This window comes from Antedon mediterranea, chromosome 5 (genome assembly GCF_964355755.1).
Source record: "Antedon mediterranea chromosome 5, ecAntMedi1.1, whole genome shotgun sequence".
Lineage (NCBI taxonomy): Eukaryota > Metazoa > Echinodermata > Crinoidea > Comatulida > Antedonidae > Antedon > Antedon mediterranea.
The window spans coordinates 22,961,315-22,980,742 of record NC_092674.1 but is presented as its reverse complement, the minus strand read 5'-3'; the positions used below and the strand labels follow the sequence as shown (position 1 = coordinate 22,980,742).

General features: G+C 33.6%; 2 protein-coding genes across 2 annotated transcripts in view; both read right to left on the bottom strand.

Moving 5' to 3' along the window:
* The window catches only part of LOC140049627 (extracellular matrix protein 3-like), an 82,198-nt gene extending 74,174 nt beyond the window's left edge, over positions 1 to 8,024 (bottom strand). Inside the window, exon 1 of the mRNA XM_072094564.1 lies at positions 2,835 to 8,024. Within this exon, the coding sequence (XP_071950665.1) occupies positions 2,835 to 7,887 (5,053 nt within the window). The 5' untranslated portion in view covers positions 7,888 to 8,024. The remainder of the gene's footprint in view (positions 1 to 2,834) is intronic.
* A 4,675-nt stretch (positions 8,025 to 12,699) lies between these two features.
* Positions 12,700 to 18,367, bottom strand: LOC140049625 (small ubiquitin-related modifier 2-like). Its single transcript, XM_072094562.1, has 5 exons — positions 18,279 to 18,367; positions 17,179 to 17,229; positions 16,827 to 16,904; positions 16,402 to 16,473; positions 12,700 to 15,940 (listed from the first exon to the last, which is right to left on the bottom strand). Exons 1-5 carry the CDS (start codon positions 18,294 to 18,296, stop codon positions 15,869 to 15,871), a joined length of 291 nt encoding a protein of 96 aa, XP_071950663.1. The 5' UTR covers positions 18,297 to 18,367; the 3' UTR covers positions 12,700 to 15,868.
* Between the last annotated feature and the right edge of the window lie 1,061 nt (positions 18,368 to 19,428).

The following is a 19,428-nucleotide window of genomic DNA, read 5'->3' as shown; positions in this document are numbered from 1 at the left end:
AAATGAAGAGGTGTAGGTGGTGAATTATAGTGGAGGAAGCAACAGTTTTGTGATTTTAATTTGATAAAAATAAACTTTTTTATGACATTATATTGAACTCTAATAATTGAATGAGTTTCTTTTGCTTTCAAAAACTAACTATTAAAGCGGAAACTTAGGCTTCATGGTTAATGGTTTTAAATATTATTTAAAAAATATGTAATAAACGAGGGCTGTGAAAACAAGTGGAAAAAGGAGGAAAGTAAAAAAGTTCAGGCCTTGGACTCACAAAAGTATATAGAGATATGCCCTTGTTGCTAAATAAACCAGGGTAGCTTCATGGTATACTGTAGTTTGATTGAATTTGTAATACCGATTTTGTCATACGACTTTTAAAGGAAAAGTTAAATAATGAAAGAATGGGAGATTTAATGGTTACACCACTTTAAACCTATTTGTCACTGTCTACTGTCTGGATGTTATAACTATATTCAATGAACTATGAAACTAACTTAATCAATGGAATGATTTCAAGCATGTAAACAGCTAAATGAACTCTTGTGTTGCCAAGTCAAATAGGCATTACAGCAGTGTTATTGTTACAATTTGTGACAAAATAATTTTTGTTATGCCCTATCTTAATTTTCTAACTGTATCTAATGTACGAATTTGTGAATATCATTTGCTACCTGTCACTAAAGAAGAGTCTGTTTTGGTGGATATAGCCAAAGGGCATGTTTGCCTTCTGGTATGGAAGGAGAAATTTCCTGTGAAATGAACTTTAGAAAATCTAAAACAAAGTACAGTACAAGCTGTTTAATTGAACATTGAGTGCTAACATTTTCAATGCCAAGATCCTAACTACACTAGTACAGCATTGGTTTCCTAATATTAGTGAAAACTAAGATAAAATGCTTTATTTTATAATGAATTGTTTGGAAAGATATAAAAATGTGCGACTTGTACAAGAAGAATACTAGTGCTGTATTAAAATGTACCAATATATGTTTTGATTCACACTGCAGTAGTGGACATGCTGTGGAAGGGTCTAAAGGTTGATTCACACCAGCATTATGGCCCAAAATCCAGTGAATTATTCTAAAAGAAGCTTACATCTGGGGTTGATGCTACCGAAGGTCTAAAGGTTGATTCACACTAGAGCCCAAACTGAGGAATTCTTCTCTGTATATTTCTTTGGAGCCTAAAGGCTGGGGAATATGCTTGTGAAACAACTCAATCTCACAGATTACATTGACTTATCAAATTCCCAGACCTCTATATAATTATTAATATCTCAATACAGTATTTGATTAACAGTATATCACTACAGTTATTTAAAGAATAGATAAGAAATGTAAGGTTATTTGTAACGATTTGACAATTTGGCGACAGAAAAGGAATATTTTGTTTTCTATTTATTATTTTATAGTTAAATCTACTGTACAGTGTGCCAATCTATACCAGCCATACCTACAGTGCTGTACTTACAATTAAAATCATTATGAAATTAATTACATAATAATCATAAAGTTCTGACAAAAAATATACTAAAGAAAATCAAACAAATAATCCCATAATGAATTATGCAAATTTATTTATTTAAAAATGGTAAAATATATATCATTAGTGAACTTTGATACTGATAATGTATACAAATTATTTAAATTATGTGAGTTAATTGCACAAATGTATTGGATGGAAAAAGTAAATTAACATTTTTATTAAGTAAATTATTTCTTTGATTGATTGATTGTATTTTTTATACTGTACTTGTAACCAAAGCTAATTTGATACTAATCTATCTCTTAATTTACTTAAATACGCTGCATTACCCTTTGATAACATTTCTAAAGATGTTACAAACAAGGTAACTAATGTATTAATAATTATTACCTAAAATATAATTGAAATTAAACTTTTAATTAAACCATAAAGAATAGGTTTAGCTTGACAAAAGCTTTGAAATTGACAGAATGTATGCAAGCACAGCAAGACAGACCTTGATATAAATTGTAAAGTTAGATTTGATCAAAAGTCCCTCAGGGTTTTAATTATTTTAATATTGAGGTTTAAAGAGCCTTATTCAATAAAGCCTTATAGTATTACTAGCAGTAGATGGTAGTAGAGAAAGAAAACCTTTTGGGAAAATGGTTAACTTAAGTTAATATTAATAATATTATATTAATATAGAATATATGAGAACAAAATAATTCTGTGTTATTAGGAATCAATTAATGGTCAGTTGGTACAAGTTATTTGCAATACTAGATAACTTTTAAATTGTGGATGTTGTCATGTGGACAAACATAATATACAGTTGGTAAAAAGTAGACCTAACAATAAGACTGTATTGTAATAATTCATCACTAATAAAAACAAAATTACAGTTTACTAAATACAGTTTAATATAGAAAACAGAATGTAGGCATGGTAAATTATGGAGAGTTTAACTTGTCATTGAACTTGCTTGTTTTCAGCAGCAAGACATGTTATGCTGCTGCATGCTGGAGCCCCCTCGTTTACCATGCAGTTAAAACAAATACAAATTCATTCACTCTGTATTCCCTACAGTATTCAGTATAGTATATATTGTATAATGAAACAATCATTGCTTCACCAGTGTTACTATTGAAATTTCAACAGATACAGTAATATGGAAAACCTTATTTACATAAGTATAAGGGTCAGATATAAGCGCAAAAAAATGTTGTATGTGTGTGATTCTGTCATTGATTCTAAACTAAAAAGTACCCTGTAGTATGTTACCTCAAGTGTTTACAAACATAATCTGTGTTCAAAGTTAAGGTTTGTGTTTTGCCAAAATTCCTTATCATACCACAAAAAATAAATCTTACCTTGAGTAAAGCTGTCAATGCTCACATTTCCCATTGCAGAATTCATAATGTAGCCATGTTTTGGTTGGGTAGTGATTGTGTAAGTCAGTCCACCATTTTGACTGTCACGATCTTCTGAGTTCAAATACTTGTTGGTAATCAAGAAGCCAAGCTGTCCGGTTGGTCCAACTTCCCCAACTGTTGATCCCCCACGATTAACTACCATTTGTGGGGCACCGTTATCAAGAGGAATGATGTTAATTAGCATTCGCTGTGGGGTTCTGGTAGTAGAATCAAGTTGAGGGTTGACATAGAACTCATTGTGTGTTCCATCAGAAATGATGAAAGAGAAGCTATCTGTAGTTGATTCTGTTCCATCATGCTGGTAGCTGATTAAGTTATTGTTGAGATCTTCCATTGAAAAGCTTGTTACAATTTTAGAGTTGTTGAATAGTAGATTACCTTGCACAGGCACTTGAGTAATGGTGACAACAAGACGTTCATCACTGGTGTCACGATCATCTATACGAAGCTCAAATGGAGTGATTAGTTTGTTTTGTCCCTCATTTAGTGTCAACGGTAAGATTGTAACAACAGGTTTTTTATTGTCAACATCGCTCAAAGATATTCTAAAAGTACGTACAACACTGTTGAGTCCATCTGTGACTTCAAACTGGAAGCTATCCATCTTCACTTCCTCGTCAGAAGTATGAACATAGTAAATCTTGTTACCAGCTAGGTCAAGTTGTGTAAAAGATGTAATTGGAACACCTGGGAAGTCAGTGTTTTCAAGATGACCCCTGGATGGTGCTCTTGTGATGATAAATGTCAATTCTTCATCAGGGCTATTTATATCGCTGGTGCTTAACAGACTGGTTGTTAATGTCATTCTTCCACCTTCTGGTAATGTCAAGCCTTTGTTCACTACAACTGGATGTATATTGTCCATTCTATTGATAGTAACATAGAAGTATCGGTCAATAAGTGGATTCGATCCATCTGTTATGTCAAACTTGATCAGATCTTTATATATATTATTTTCTTCTACTCCTCCTAAATGTACATATTGGATTCGTCCTTCATCAATCTGCCATTGCTGAAATGAGCTTCCGGTGGTCAGGTTCTGCTCTGCAACACCGCTAGGTGACAAAAGCTGCAAGATACCTGATGAAGGTTCGAGTCTAACTGTATAGGTAAGGTTGGCATCAATAGAGTCAAGATCCGTTGCTTTCAAAATTCTGTTAGTAATAACTTTTGTTTCTCTGTTTTCTATGTTGATTCCATTGTTGATAGTTAGACGTGGTGTTTCATCATCCATTGCAAAGATTGTGACAGGCATGGTTCCAAAGACATCATAATCACCATCAGTCAAACGTAATTCAAATGAATCTTTTGTGGTTTCAGTATCATCATGGCTGTAAGATACCGTGCCACTCTTTACCTGATCTAAAGAGAAGTCACTTATTGGGACAAGACTATCAGCTCCTTGCAAAACAATCTCTCCATGCTTTGGTGGAGTAACAACATAAAAGTGAAGTTGCTGTGGTGGTTGATCATCATCTTCAGCATTTAAGCGAATAACATTAATCACTTGATCCATACCTTCAACAACTTGAAGCTGATCAATGAACATCTTGGGTATCTCATCATTAGTTGCTGTGATGCTGATGACAAAGAAGTAGTTATTTGAATAGTTAATGCCATCAGTACAACGGTATGTAAAACGATCATCTTCAGGCTCTGTACTTGAGTGGATACTTTGAACATAGTTGATGTGTCCCATTCGCACATCCATAATTGTGAAAGACGAAATTGGCATTCCAACTCTAGATTTCTCTGATCCAGGAGCAGGAGAGATGTTTTCAATATAACCATGAGTTGGTACAGTCACAATCATGCATGTAATATCATCTAAATTTGTATCAGGATCTGATGCAAGAATGTTGTTTAATGTCACCTGTCCTTTTCCAGCTTCATCAACAAAGAGTATTTCTCCAAAGGTTACATTGGGCGGCACACTGTCAACTGGTAAAATAGTAACATAAACTTCAATTTGGGTGATCCTATTGCCACCATGAATAAATTCATCTGACATGTCAGACAAAGTTAAGTTGAAAGAATCTGAAGCCATGGTTGGTCCGATTTCTCCACTGGTGTGACGATAGCTAATGAATCCATTTACTACATCTTGTTGGGTAAAAGAATTAACTTGAAGACCACCATTTTCAATTACTCCTTTTTTAGGCTGAGCACTAATAATAAACATCAGCATAAGGTCTTCGGTGTCTGGGTCTGATGCACTAAGAATATTTGAGGTGATAAGACTTGATGATCCTTCTGGCACTTCAACATAGGAACCAAGGGTTCCTGGTGGAAGATTGATAATTGGTTGTTGATCATCTACTGGTCTGACTTGAATGTTAATTGTAATTGGCATTTTGTGAATCCCATCTGTTACTTCTAAGCCAATAGTATCTCCCAGTTCTTCACCTCCACTGTTGATGTAGGTTATTCTTCCATTTACAATGTCTTCATAAAGAAAGTAGTCACCCTTAATTAATGGAACTGAATCAAATGTAAGAGTACCATGTTTTGGTTCATCTACAACATAAAACCTAATTTGAGACATGTCTGTATCTTCGTCCGTGACATCAAGCATTGCTGTACTGAAAACAACTGACCCTCCTTCAAAAATTGTCGCTCCTGTGTTTTTTATAACTGGGGGCTGATTGTTTACTGGAAGAAGCAAGATTGAGAAGGTTTGCCCAGATAAGATATTGTTTGGTTCTTGCACAGCAAATGCGAACTCAATCATACGTGGTGCAATTCCGAGTTCTGTACTTGGTGGTTTGTAAGCAATTTTCTTATGGTTTACCATGGCCTGTGTGAACTTAATTGGGACAATGCTAGGATCTTCAAACATTACAATTTCACCAGCTGGGAGGGGATTGTTTAGATCCACATCATATGGTTGAGTAGTTATTGTATACTCAAGCTCACGATCATCAGTATGCAAGTCTGTGTAGCGTAGTTGACTTTTTAAGATTTCTGTTAATTCAAATTCATGTACAGTCATCTGCAATGAGGTTCCTGGGTAAAGGTAGGGTGGCTCATCATCTACAGGAAGAATTTTTGCAACAAATGTCTGAACTGGTGACAGATTTGGTCGAAAGTTGTTATCCTTAACACGAAACAAAGTTTGATCCATTACAACATTTGTGCTAACGCCACCAATATGGTGATAGAAAATGCTTCCCTCGATAATGTCTTTTTGTTTCCATTCGGATATACTCTGCTCATAAATACCACCTACATATACCCAGTTTTGTGGATTTTCTGGTGGGGATGATTGTCGGCGAACAATTCGACCCTCGTTCGAAAATGGTGGTTCCAAAATGAAGGTTATACTACTGTCATCAGAATCTACATCAGTGGCACTCAGAATAAATGGATTAATTGGGTAATATTCACCCTTGTTTAGCATTATTCCTGTGTTGACGTTAACAACTGGTGGTTCATCATCTTCTTGAATGATGTATATTGGAAATAGAAATTCTACTTCGTTTTCACCATCAGTCATCCTAAAAATTACATTATCACTGTAAGTGTTTGAACCATCATGATGGTAAGTGACAACTCCAGCATCTAAATCTTGAATAGTAAAAAATTTTTGTCCACTTACTCCATTGACTTTTATTTCACCATTAACAAGTCCATTTATTGGAGTAATAATGACATCTTCACGGTTGTCTTCATCAGATATTTGCAAGTTTTGGGAAGTCAAAAAAGTACGATACTGGCCTTCATAAAGTGTTAATCCTGTATTTCTGGTTACAACTGGTGCCAACGTGTTTTTGGCTTTTACAGAAATATGGAATAGGAGTGATTCTGATGCTGCTAGTTCAGAATCAATAGCTTCAAAATTAATTGTAATAACACGTTCTTCATCAGAGTCTTCAGCTGGTGGTACATATGCAATTTTCAGAGAAGCAATATCTTCTTGACGAAAAGAACTCAAAGGAAGGTTTCGGTCATCAGTGCTAACAATATACCCTTCACCTTCTCCAAATGGACCAGTAATGTTGAAAACAATATCATTAAAAGGTGTACCATCATCTTCAGCTCCAAGCTCAAGACTAGTTATTGCAGTCATCACAAACTGGTTGACTTCCATAATCATTATTGAACCAGGAGATGACTCGGGTGGTGTGTTTGTCTCTCCTGCACTAATACGAACAGCCATTTGGAAGTATTCTTGTTTTATAGAATTACCATTGAGGTCAGAGAGCTCGACCATCATTGGGATGTAGTCTTCACTAGGTGACGTATCAGCATGTGTATGGATGTATGCCACTGATCTTGTTAAAAAATCATCACAACGAATCGGCATTCCCCGTTCGATATTACTGGTAATTTCACCATAACGGGGAAGTCCAGTAGCTGATAAAAGTACGGTCACAAAACAATTTTCATTATCTTTATCATAAGAAAATTCAAGCTTGTTATTATCAATAACTTCACTCATTCCTCTAAGATCCGGCACAATTAGAGGGATGTTGGTTGTGACAATTTCCAGCTGTTTAGACTCAACTCGCACCTCCATCATGAATGGAATAATATATGTTTTATCTTCTGTATTATAAGTCAACTGCAATTTTACTCTGTCTAATTGAGGTTTTCTAGCCCCAAAATGAGAGTAACTCAAACTGTTGACGCCAAAATCACATGGAAATGAAGTTGGAGAAAGAAGACCAGGAACTTGAGAGAGTGGATCTTCTAAAACAACTACGGAACAATAATGTCCTGGTTGAACATTCATTTTTAATTCATTTTCTGGATCTACATAATGTTGACGTCCGAATGGAACAGAAATACCTGTATTTCGAACGATAATTGTGTCAATAAATGGAAGATCTGGTGGTAATTGTGGGTCTGGTATATCTCCTCGTTGAGCATTTCCTCCAACTTCAAAAGGGTTACTTACTGCAGCCGACCCTCCAACTCCAAAGTCTGCACTTGTTGTTCCCAAGAAACAAAATGTAGTTAGCGCTACCATAAACTTCCAACTAGCCATTATGATACAATTTGCTAGTTCAAAAGTAATATAACAGGCAGCAGACTCACAGTTGCCTATGTTCAAAAGAACTTAGCCCGATATAATGTCACCTACTATACCGAGCACGCACCACTAACCACCAACCGTAGCTGCCAAGCACCAAGTGAACACTCAGAGTCGGACCGACAAATTCGTTTTATGTTTGGGTGGGCTGGGCTTGCAACAAACTTAGCTGATATTACTCCGCTTTCGCCGGTATCGGTGGTATGTGAGTAGAATGGGGGCGGAGCTTATAGTAACTTCGCAGCAATCACGTTGTTTAGTTACAAAAGCCTATATTACTGTATATTGTAGTTGTAGGATTCGATGGTATAGATTTTAACTTGTTATTACAGTCGAAGTGAATATACATTTAAAGACATTGGTTTCCCTCAAAACATGTATGGCCTAACTGTATGATATGATAATTTGGCTGTTAAAACGCACGAAAAATCTTATTCATGTAGAGCAAGAGGTGTGACAATGAACTACTTTGTTACTACTACTTTTGTTATTTATTTTTTACAGAATATTGTAATGTTAGACTAAAGTTTTAAAAATCCAGGATTCATCCTGATAGGACCAATGGTATGATAACTGGTAGTGGTAGAATATTTTAGCACATAATAATTAAATTTGTTTATAAATCAATGTTTATAGATAATGATTTTGAATAGAAAGCACGTCATCAATGTATGCCACATCTCATGTTATAAATTTATATTTGATATGTTGCACTCTCAGATTTAAAAACAAATCCTTGATTCAGCCTGGCAGGCCTACTAATGGTATATGGTAATTGGTAGGATATTTTAGGAGATACTTTATAAAAATCAGTTTTATATATAATAATTTGAGTAGGAAGCACGTCTCCAAATGGATTCAATGTTTAGGACTGCCATATCTCATGTTATAAATTTATTTTGATAATGTTGTTAACTTCAAGGCTAAAGAGATTATTTTTGGGTGAATAATAGATGGCCCCGCCTCACTGTAGTAGGCCTACCCAGAAAGAAGCGAGACAGTTTGAAAGCGTTCTATTATAAATAAATAACAACATTATATGTTTTAATATTTAGTAAAATTTTGAATCGAAATATAGGAACGTGGGTTGAGTTAAAAAAACTCCACCCTCTCCATCCACAGGCTCTATTTCAAAATCGTCGAGCTCTAACATCAGGGTAACCTAGATAGCCTATTCAATAGGATAACAGTGCTTCGATTGTCTTTTGAATAATGAATAGTAAGTAGGCCTACAATGTAACTATAGGGCCGTTTAGGTAATGCCACGGACCCGAACGTTTGTCCATAGGCCCTGTTGTCAAATAACGAATGTTAATTATGAGTGTAGCCTAATGGTAAAAATAATTTCATGAAAGTGAAAATAGAACATATTTTCTTTTTTTCACCGATTGAAATGTTTTGTTCCATTGCACATTGAATATACAATTTGCTTTGTTGGCATTTTTAATGTACTGTAATGTAATGCCTAACGTCATTTAAAAAGAGGGCGCAGTTTTATTTTGTTTATGCGCAGCCAGCTTCTTAATGTTCTATCCGAGGTGCGAGCCTACAGTAGTATAATGTAGAAATACATTGAGCAAAATTAAAATCGATTGATTATATACCAATAAATTTTGTAGGAAAATAGTACAATAGTAGTTAATAATTTAAGAAAAAATTAATTAATTGTAACCAATGAATATTGTAGGAAAAAGTACATTAAAACAATAATGTAATCCTGGTACAGAAGTACTAAAAAACAAGAAGACTAAACACATTTCCAAAAAAATACATTTATGGTAAGGTTTTTCATTTTTGGCTGCCATTAAAATGTCGGAATTCAAAATTTCTGTAAACTAACCAATATACTGTATAATTTTCGTTCTAAAAATTAATTTCTGATTTATAACTGGTTTCCTTTAATTTTCGAACACACAAACACCATCAGCACCCAAACATTTAGTAGGCCAGATCAATTCCTGCAAATCTTAGTTCCTTGGAATAAAAAAAAATATTTTTACTGTTTTGTTTGAATTATGTTTTTCAATTGAAATTCAAATGTATTTAGGCCAAAAAAACACTGAAAACAGCTTTGAACACAGTAGCTTCTAAACGAAAATGAATTTCTCATTCACTCATTATTGATTTATTATTCACAAATTAATATTTATTTTCCTAATAAACAATACCAATATAGGTCTAACATACAATTTCTTAGAAAAAACATAAAATGAAGGATTAATTCTACATCAACTTTTTCAGTGAACTTTGTTTGGCTGGTGGGAAAAACCCATACAAAGTATCACGCGATGGATAAACCAGCGAACTACCAAAATTGTCTGGAAGACACGGAAGTAATAAATAATTTCATAGCTTCTTGAATGTAAGAATGGAAATGAACAACCATATTTGAATGTAATGCTCCCACAGACTTCCGATGATTCTCCGATAAACCTAGGCCTACACACAGACAAAAAGCCGCACATCAGATTATTTTTTTTCTTATTAGTTAAGACCATACATGGATTAAATACGTTTAACATATACTGAAAATAGGATTAATAAGGCCTACTATTGCTATAGCAAAATGTCACTTTTATATGGACGCCACCGGCTTAGGGTAATCGTATTTAACTTAAATTAAAACTTTAAAACTTCTCATCCTTTCTTGTATTCTTCGTTTTGACAAAAGTGTGCCTAATATTGTGAACAATCGCCTTGAGCACTTTGTGGATATGTGCGCTTTATAAATCTTTTTATCTTAGGCCTATAACAATAAAATGTTGATTTTGAAAATATTTTTAGGTTTAAGTTTTTTACCGTAACTTATGCGTATTCATGTTTTCATCTTCTAAATCCCTCTCTACGCATGCGTATATGCTGATGCTTTCGATTCGCGCAACAAATTTGCCTAGTGATGAAAAATCGGCTTTAGTTAGGAAGTACATTTTAAATTGCAACGGCAAATTTATTGTTTGGATCCAACGGCATGTCCTTTATAGAAGTTACTGAATAGTTACAGAAACATTCTAGAATTGGGTAAACCATACTGAATTGAATGATATAGTATAAACCGCCTTTGTTTTCTCACTTAATTTTTGGCAACTTTCTAGCAACGAATGAGATGCAAGATTTTCTTTTCAGTCAACCCCTAGTCCTATTCAGTGGACACTCTCTGAAAAGGGTTACCGTACTGCAACTAGAATGTTTAGAAATGTGAAATGTTGGTTAATGACGTCATTGTAGGTTTATGAATAAGGGCCGGGTGGTTGCTCCAAAAGACAATTTTTTTTCGCGGCAAAACAGGGTTGAAGAAAAGGAAGGCCATGTAGGAGGCTTAATCATGAAGCCCGGATGATGGCAATATAATATAATGAATTACTGTGCTGATGATATTTACAACAACATAATGAATACGTGCATCCTATGTCGGTCTTGTGGTCATGAAATGTACGTAAACAAACCTATTGTTAGGTAATTGGAAGAGATTAAATAGGAGTCTCTCTGGTTATAACTTCCCAAACTTGCAATCCGTGGGTGATGACAAAGCTTTGTCTGATGGTAAAACCAGGGAACACATGCTTGTGGGTTATACATCTTTACATAAATATGCAAATACACACCCTATTCTATAATTTAAAAAAATTAACAAATCGAAAGTAAATGATAATAAATACAGTATAAAAAAAAACGCTGCTCGCTTATTGAAAAATATTTTTTATTTCAAATGTTTTTGAATGTGTCATTTTATTTTCAAATAGGCCTAATAGTTATTTTACCTGAAAAAATGTAATTTAAAGCAACAAATACTTAAATTGTCTGTCAGACAATGGTTTTGGGGTTTCTTTTCTCTTTTAATATGTGAATAAATATTATTTTTTTGTTACAGAAGTGAATACTCAATTTCTGTCACTAGTTAATTGTATTGCTAAGGTCAAGTCTGGGGGTCACTTCACCACCCTAGATATTTTAAGTGTGAAGTATCCTATTACAAACACAAACATTAATGGACTGTTTCGATAACAATTCAATGAATATCTGACAGTGAAATACAGTCAAAAGTCAGTAGGCCTAATTACAGTCAAATGGGACTCATATATACCAGAAATGCTTTGGGATTTGTAATTTTAGCATGACATGTCCTAATAGACTCTTTTCCCAGACGTTTTTGGGTCTAGCAGCTGGAAATCTATAAATTATAGTGGAGTTCCCATTTTCGCAAAACTGTCGTCCTTGGAACTATAACTGCTGCTTGCTTTAGCTTCTGATTGAGTAGTCCTAATGGGACGTAGTGGGCTAGAGCAGCAGCGTGATTAAACGCGCAGAAACTGAGCAAAATACTTGGCAAAATTCATAGACCGACAGAGGGCGTACTATTTCATATGTCTGTTCATATTGAAGTTAAAAAACTCGAGATTTTTACAAGCTTTTTTGGCATATCTAATTATTTTCCTGAAAATCAATAGGCATTGATAGTCTGTTGGATATGTATGTATTTGTAACAAAGATTCAGGGTGAAAAGTTAAAAATTGTAGACATTGAAGCATAATAATACCCTTTTAAGTCGCAACCAATCAGAGTTCAGGAAATGAGTTGTAATATACGTTCATGCAAGGCGAAGTTTCGGTTTGAAAGATGCGGTGGGGTGAAAAAAGATCGAGCACTTCGGCTGGGGTTCGGAGGAAATATGAATCCCAGCTACTTTCCAAGCAATTTTAGGCTGTATCAATTGGTTTACGAGCATATATCATCAAGAAAACATAGATTGAAATAGAAACAAAAAACAAGTCAGATATCAATTTTTACTACATTGGTACGGTAAATATGGATAGGCATTTAAAATCGCAGACATTCGATCTTGTAGTGCGGATAGGGTAGCGCGATTTTTATCTCATGCAAAAAAATTCGCCTACACCAGCTACACGGTAACATGTTACAAAACAGGTCAGAGTATATCTAAATATAGAAACATTTTAAGAATTTGCATAGACTCTTATGACTGTTATTATTCTGACTATTTGTTGATTGAAATAATAATTACATAAAAAAGGATAATTTGAAAGAGTTTTGGGGGTACTGAAAATAAAAGAAATAAATAGTATCTTAATATTGTGTATAAATATATTACAAAAAGATTGTTTATTAAAAGGATTGTCAAATACAACACATTTATACCGATTTGTAAGCAACAATTTTTGTTTAAATACAAAAACATGACATGACTTTAATTACAGGTCTCCAATACAAGACCAATTTGGGATTAATTTAATAATAAACAGAGATTTCCTCCAATTAAAGACCACTATAAGCCGTTAACTGTTGGTCTCTGTATTTAGAATTTAAGTCTTAAAGTCTAGTCAGGGCAAAAATGGTCTTTAAATGGAGGAAATAGTAAATTAGCAATATCTTGAATTGGAGGAAGACGCGTCACATTAAAACATTAACTGGGAGACACAACATATCTTGAAAACGTAATAAAAAAATCTAAGCTAAATTAGTGGATCTGAGCCTTTAAAAAATACCATATCGTACCTGTCCATGTATGTTTGCTACCTATGGCGTCATTCTGGGTCAAATCAATGTAGTGAGGTATGGTTAGCTTTCAGAATTCATTGTGTACAATATTCGTAATATAAATGTTCAAAGTTTGAGCCCATGTATTCTGCACTTATGAACATTTTAATTTACATGAATTTACTTTTTATTATTTGTTGATTTGATGCAAAATGATCCTATAGATATCATACCAATACCAAAAAAGGGCATTGTTGTGAGCACTGCATGATTTCTTAATCTGCAAAAAGGCTTATAAACAAAAATACTTCATTAAATTTTGAAGTTGCACAACCTTTCCCACCAGCGACACCTTTTGGACCCTACCCTTAATAGGCTGTGGCATAATGCATGGGGACAAAGGTCCCTGTTTTAGCACTCCTAATGGGCCATCAAATACTGGATAGGCGTGTCCTAAAGGAGGGCTCTACTCTATTAGATATTTTCATGTAATTTAATTAGGGAAAAAATGTGAAAGAATCGTTCTATTTTCAATAAATACTGCATGATCACCATCTTCAAGTGTTTGGAGGTTTGTAAATGCTTGCGTCAGGACTTTAAAACAATTATTCATATTTTTGATACGTCACAATATCGAATTGTTAAGCCAAATATCGGGAAAACTAATTCAAAATCTAGATGTGAATCTAACTAAATTTTAGAAAATTAAATTTGTTTTTTTGGACTGCAAATTCATTACACCAACATTAGCCTATACACGTGTAAATTTGAAATAAAAGCCAAATTGCATAAGAAGTAAAATGTTTTCATATAAAAATTTATATATTTTGCCATGCGTCTTATGTAAAAAAATTGAATATCATTTTAGATAGAAGCATGCTGTAATTTAATTGACATGAGGTATAACCTAAAGCTCTGTTTACACTATCAAACTAGTTTGACAAAGAAAAGTGTGATGTACCCAAATATGGTAGTTATATGACCATGTATATATGTTCATATCACTTTTTTTTTTAAACATAAAGTTTGATAGTGTACAAAGAGCTTTACACAAGGACCAGTTGGAATAGTGAAAATCCTCAATGCAATCTGGGATTAATTCAATTACAGAAAAAGCTTAAGCTTGATTCCAATTGAATTCAACACAAGCGAACTGACTAAGTGTAGATCCGAATAGGAAGCAAAAATGTACGCATTTTGACCAATAAAAAGTGACAGTTCAGATGACCTGTCGCTTGTGAATGGTCAACTTACATTCTTTTGTTGTTATTAGGTGAGAATAAGTAAATAAACTGGGTATTTTATAAGCTACAGCACCTTAATTACAAAAAAAAAAAACACTAATTACCTGTTTAAACAATAACATTACTTACAAAAATTTTACATACTTAAAATCCAGTTGTATGATCATTATTACTGTAATCATTTAAGAAAATTCTCTACTTATGTACAATGTTACTTGTAACCCTTAAGGCTGCAACACACTTGGACGATAGCCATCGGCAAAAAATGGATAAACATACATTTTTTCTTACATAAAACAAAAGAAATTCAAAAGGTTTTCATTATAGAACTATAGGATGACCATTTAAAAAATTGTTTAAATCTAATTAAATGATATCAAGATCAATATAATCGTATCATATTATTGCTCTTGTCGTACTAACCATGACATCAAATGATGCAAAGTGTGAAAATATTATCATCTTTAGGCAGCATAGACCTTTTAGATTTCTTTAGTTTTATGTAGGAAAAATGCATATGTATCTATTATCGTCAATCTTTATCGTCCTTGTGTAAATGGGCCTTTAGAAAAGGTTAAGCCAAGATATCATATAATCGCTATGCTTTCACAATGATACATTCTATGTTTCGGAACACTAGTTCCACCGAACAAAATTATTTGTTTTCCCAAAATTCATGCGGCAAGCCTACATTCATAATGAAAAAGAGAATACATTTGAATACACAGGTTTATTCTGTTGTACTGCATTAATATTTTATATGTTTAGCCTAATTTTTTTTTTGTGGTAACAACACTGGAAAACGGTCATGCAATTCATATACGTACTGATATACGTACTATTGAGTATTATATTCGCCTATTTTGTGGTTCTATTAGGCAAAAGCAGTAGCAATTATATGATCACCGGGTTCAATCTATCGATTAAGTGTTGTATTTTATGAGAATAAGGGTACAAGACAGTCATTATAATTTACATTATATGAGATGTTAATTTGATTGATACAGTTGGTTTATACACATCTAATTTGGAGTTAAGCCTCATTTCCTTTAATCCCATCGCTAGCCATTTCTCTGCAATATCACTGAAGAATATGCACGCCCAACGTAAGCTTGAATTCAAAGATTGTTGCGTCTAACTGGATCACCATCGCATTCTGTACAAGATTTTTGGAAAACAAGACTCTATTCTCCTATGTTTTATTGTTGACATAAAACACCACCTGTTTGTTCCGTATATACTTCGATTTGATCATCTTCTTCCATTTCCAACTAAAAAGAAAGACACATTTAAAAACCATTATTTTTCAACTCGCACTACAATCGACTCCCAAAACCACATTTTTCTTGAAGTCCAATATTCTCTTTTAATCATAAAAACATTGGACATTTTAGGCCATTACACAAGTACCCAGTTGACTGTATAATACTGTACCCCTTTCACATAACCTAGAAAAGTCTAGTTTTCACACAAATCAACTTTTTTTGGGCGTAATATGGTAACATGTACAATCAAATAAATTCCAAATAATTTGGTACAAAATACTTTAAATGTGTCATTTACTACAATATTGAGTAAGCATGTGAAGAGGCATTTACAAAGGAAAATATTTGAAGGGGTCATTTTATTTCAAAAGATCTTTTATGTCGGGCATTCATTTGAGGGAATGTTTATTCAAAGTGTTGCATTTATTATAATGAATACAGCAATGAATTAATAATATTTGACATACCGATGCTGGTGTATCATTGTTATTAATTCTTGAACCTTCAAACATAAAACGTATCGAATTTATATTTAATCCCTAAAAAAGAGAAAAAAAAATGTTATTTACAATTTATGAAACTATTTGGTACAAGCCTTTTTGATTCAAACAATGCACCAATGAGTGATAGAAACGATGTACCCCACACAGTGAACAATACACTATCTACATTATGTGACAAAAAAATGTGATGTGCCCATATACAGTATGGACACAATGACCTTACTGTAATATCACTACCATATTTGGGCACATCACACTTTTTTTTGTCAAACTAGATTGATAGTGTAGACAGGCTTTAGTTTCACTTGTAAGTAAAGTACAGACCTCACATATGACATTGAAATAATCTCCACAAAAGTTACAAAAAGTATCCCATCTTTCTTATTTACCTGTCTTTCAGCAAATGTATTCATCAGTTTTTTCAGCGGAGTTGTCTTTTTAATTTTAAATTGAACAGTGACACCATCCTGTAAGAAAATATTACAATAGATGTATTTCTTGCAATTTAAAAAAAAAACAACAAAAAACATAAAACAGTGACCAGTAAAGACCAATTTATGGATAAAGCAGTAACGGTAACACAAAACGCAGAGCGGACAGGCGGTTGAGCAGAAACCCTTTCAAGATACACATTCTACTGTCTACATGTTTCTGTATTTAACAACAATGTGACAATGATTCATTGTTTGGAAGAGAGGTTGTATCCTTACATATTTAGCTAAAAAATGTTTTATTACAAACCTGGCCTTGGACCTTGATGCTGATATGCTCTGATGATTCTGGTTTCACCTCCTGTATGTAAAAAAAAAAAATTCTGGGTTTCAATTTTCACTCACTAAGTAAACACCACTGAATACCTAGGAATTAGGTGAAGGTGAGCCAGCACAAGAAAAACTTATTTCTATGAGATGCTAAATGCCAACTATCGTTTCTTCTAATTTAGAAGTTCTATATAGTAATTATAGGCCTAGGCTACATTAGAGAATATTGAAAAAGTTAATAATAATATCATTTTTTAGTATATATTCTTAAATATTATATTTTTATAAGTATTAAATAAAGAAAATTATGAAAATTTGACTTGTAGTTAATGAATTTGAATTACTTTTATTACTATTAGTCCTGAGAGACAACAATGCAACTTCATTCATGATGGTCATGCGGTATTATTAATCAACTTGTCGACCAACTTATCACTCATCCATATCTCTACTACTAAACTAAGCCTACTAACTAGCTAATAAAGGTAGGTCCATTTGGAGTTGAAATACATTACACGACAGGTAGGTGGGGTGCGAAATGGAGCTAGCCTACTACTAGAGCCCCTACCTAGCTAGGCCCTTTTGTTTTTATATAGGCCTACTTTATACTAGCCTACCCTACCTTTACTACTATGCCTACTGTAGTAGGTAGCTAGCCTAGGCCAGAGGGGGCTAGCTAGGGCCCAGCCAGGGCAGGCCGTTTACAAGTGTTCATTATCTACTACTCCCTACTAGCTAGTTAGGGCCTAGCCTAGCTAGCGTTATTACTTATTATCGCCTTAGGCCTATACTTATTAGGCCTAGCTTAGCTGAATACTAAGTCTAGCCTTTTGAGTGACAATAAAACTGTAGTGTCATTAAATGCCGCTCGGTCGATGGCGAGCACACTAAAAAAAAAGACTCGCTCCACACGCCGTGAATGCCAGCCTAGGCTAGCCAACTCACACCGCCGACGACACAGGCCAGTACGTATCAAAATACAGATCAAATATTAGTGCTTGCCCTTCCTAAAATTGTGGTATACGCACACGATCATGTACGCTAATATATACTGATGAAATACAGTTCTATATACAATACCTTTTTCTCTTCTGACATCTTATAATTATATTATTTTACAAAAGATCTAAGGAAACATGAACCACTCGCGCCAAGGCAGTTTTTGATCATTGCGAGCATGTTTTCTATCGTACATTTTGATTGGACAGTTGAAATGTTATATATCAAGGGCAAATAAATAATATTTCTAACATAAAAATAATATTAATTAAAATAAAACTATTATGATATTTTATATTTTATAACCTGTTTAAATTCAAGAAACTTAACTTCTGTATTTGGTTTAAAGTACGGATATATTATTTTTTTAGTTACTGTAATTAGCCAATAGAATTGCGTTTTACATAAACGCGTTGTCTTGACTGGTTCCCGTAGTTTACGGCTCTTTGTTAGTTGTTCAGATCTCGAGTACCACTCGCGAGGACATCAATATAGTACGTAGGCCTCTTAGTCCGTCGTCTGTAGGCCTATATCAATTACTGGTCCCCAAAAGCTGTACAATAATGTTATTGTCGTTTTCTAATATTAAAATTTTTATTGGACAGTTGCATTTTCATCAAGCAAGTAATACTCTAATACTATATTATATAATGTTATTAAATGGAATTTGTAGAATTACTGTATTTTGTTTTATATTTCAGTTTATGGGAGCATGCAGTATGTGCACATGAATTTTTTTTTTAATTTAGGCCATTTTAAGTCTTTACACAAATTTAATGACAAAAAAGATTGACCATCATGGAACCATTCTCAAGAACAAATTAGTAAAATTAACAAACTGTAAGCACGAAAGGGTGATCTGACAGGAGATAAACCCACTAATGAATTAGGAATTTGAAAAGCCTATAAAATAAGGATTTGATTGAGTCATTTTGTTTTTTTTCACTTTGAAAATTATGGCACATCAAATTATTTTCTTGATAAAACCATTAAAGGGATTGAGTCAGATTATTTTGTCTTTAAAAAAGTCATTATGAAAAAAAACTACAACGTGTGTTTAGTTTATCCGATTCATCTCTCTCATTTCTTTTTATGATAATATAACTCTGGTCTCACTCAACAGAGCCCTGACCGTCTCTTTGTTCATATCGTGACCAAAGAGTTGAGTGACCAAAGAGTTGGTCACTCATAAAATTGATATTTGAAGTTATCTTCTAATTATATTTTAATA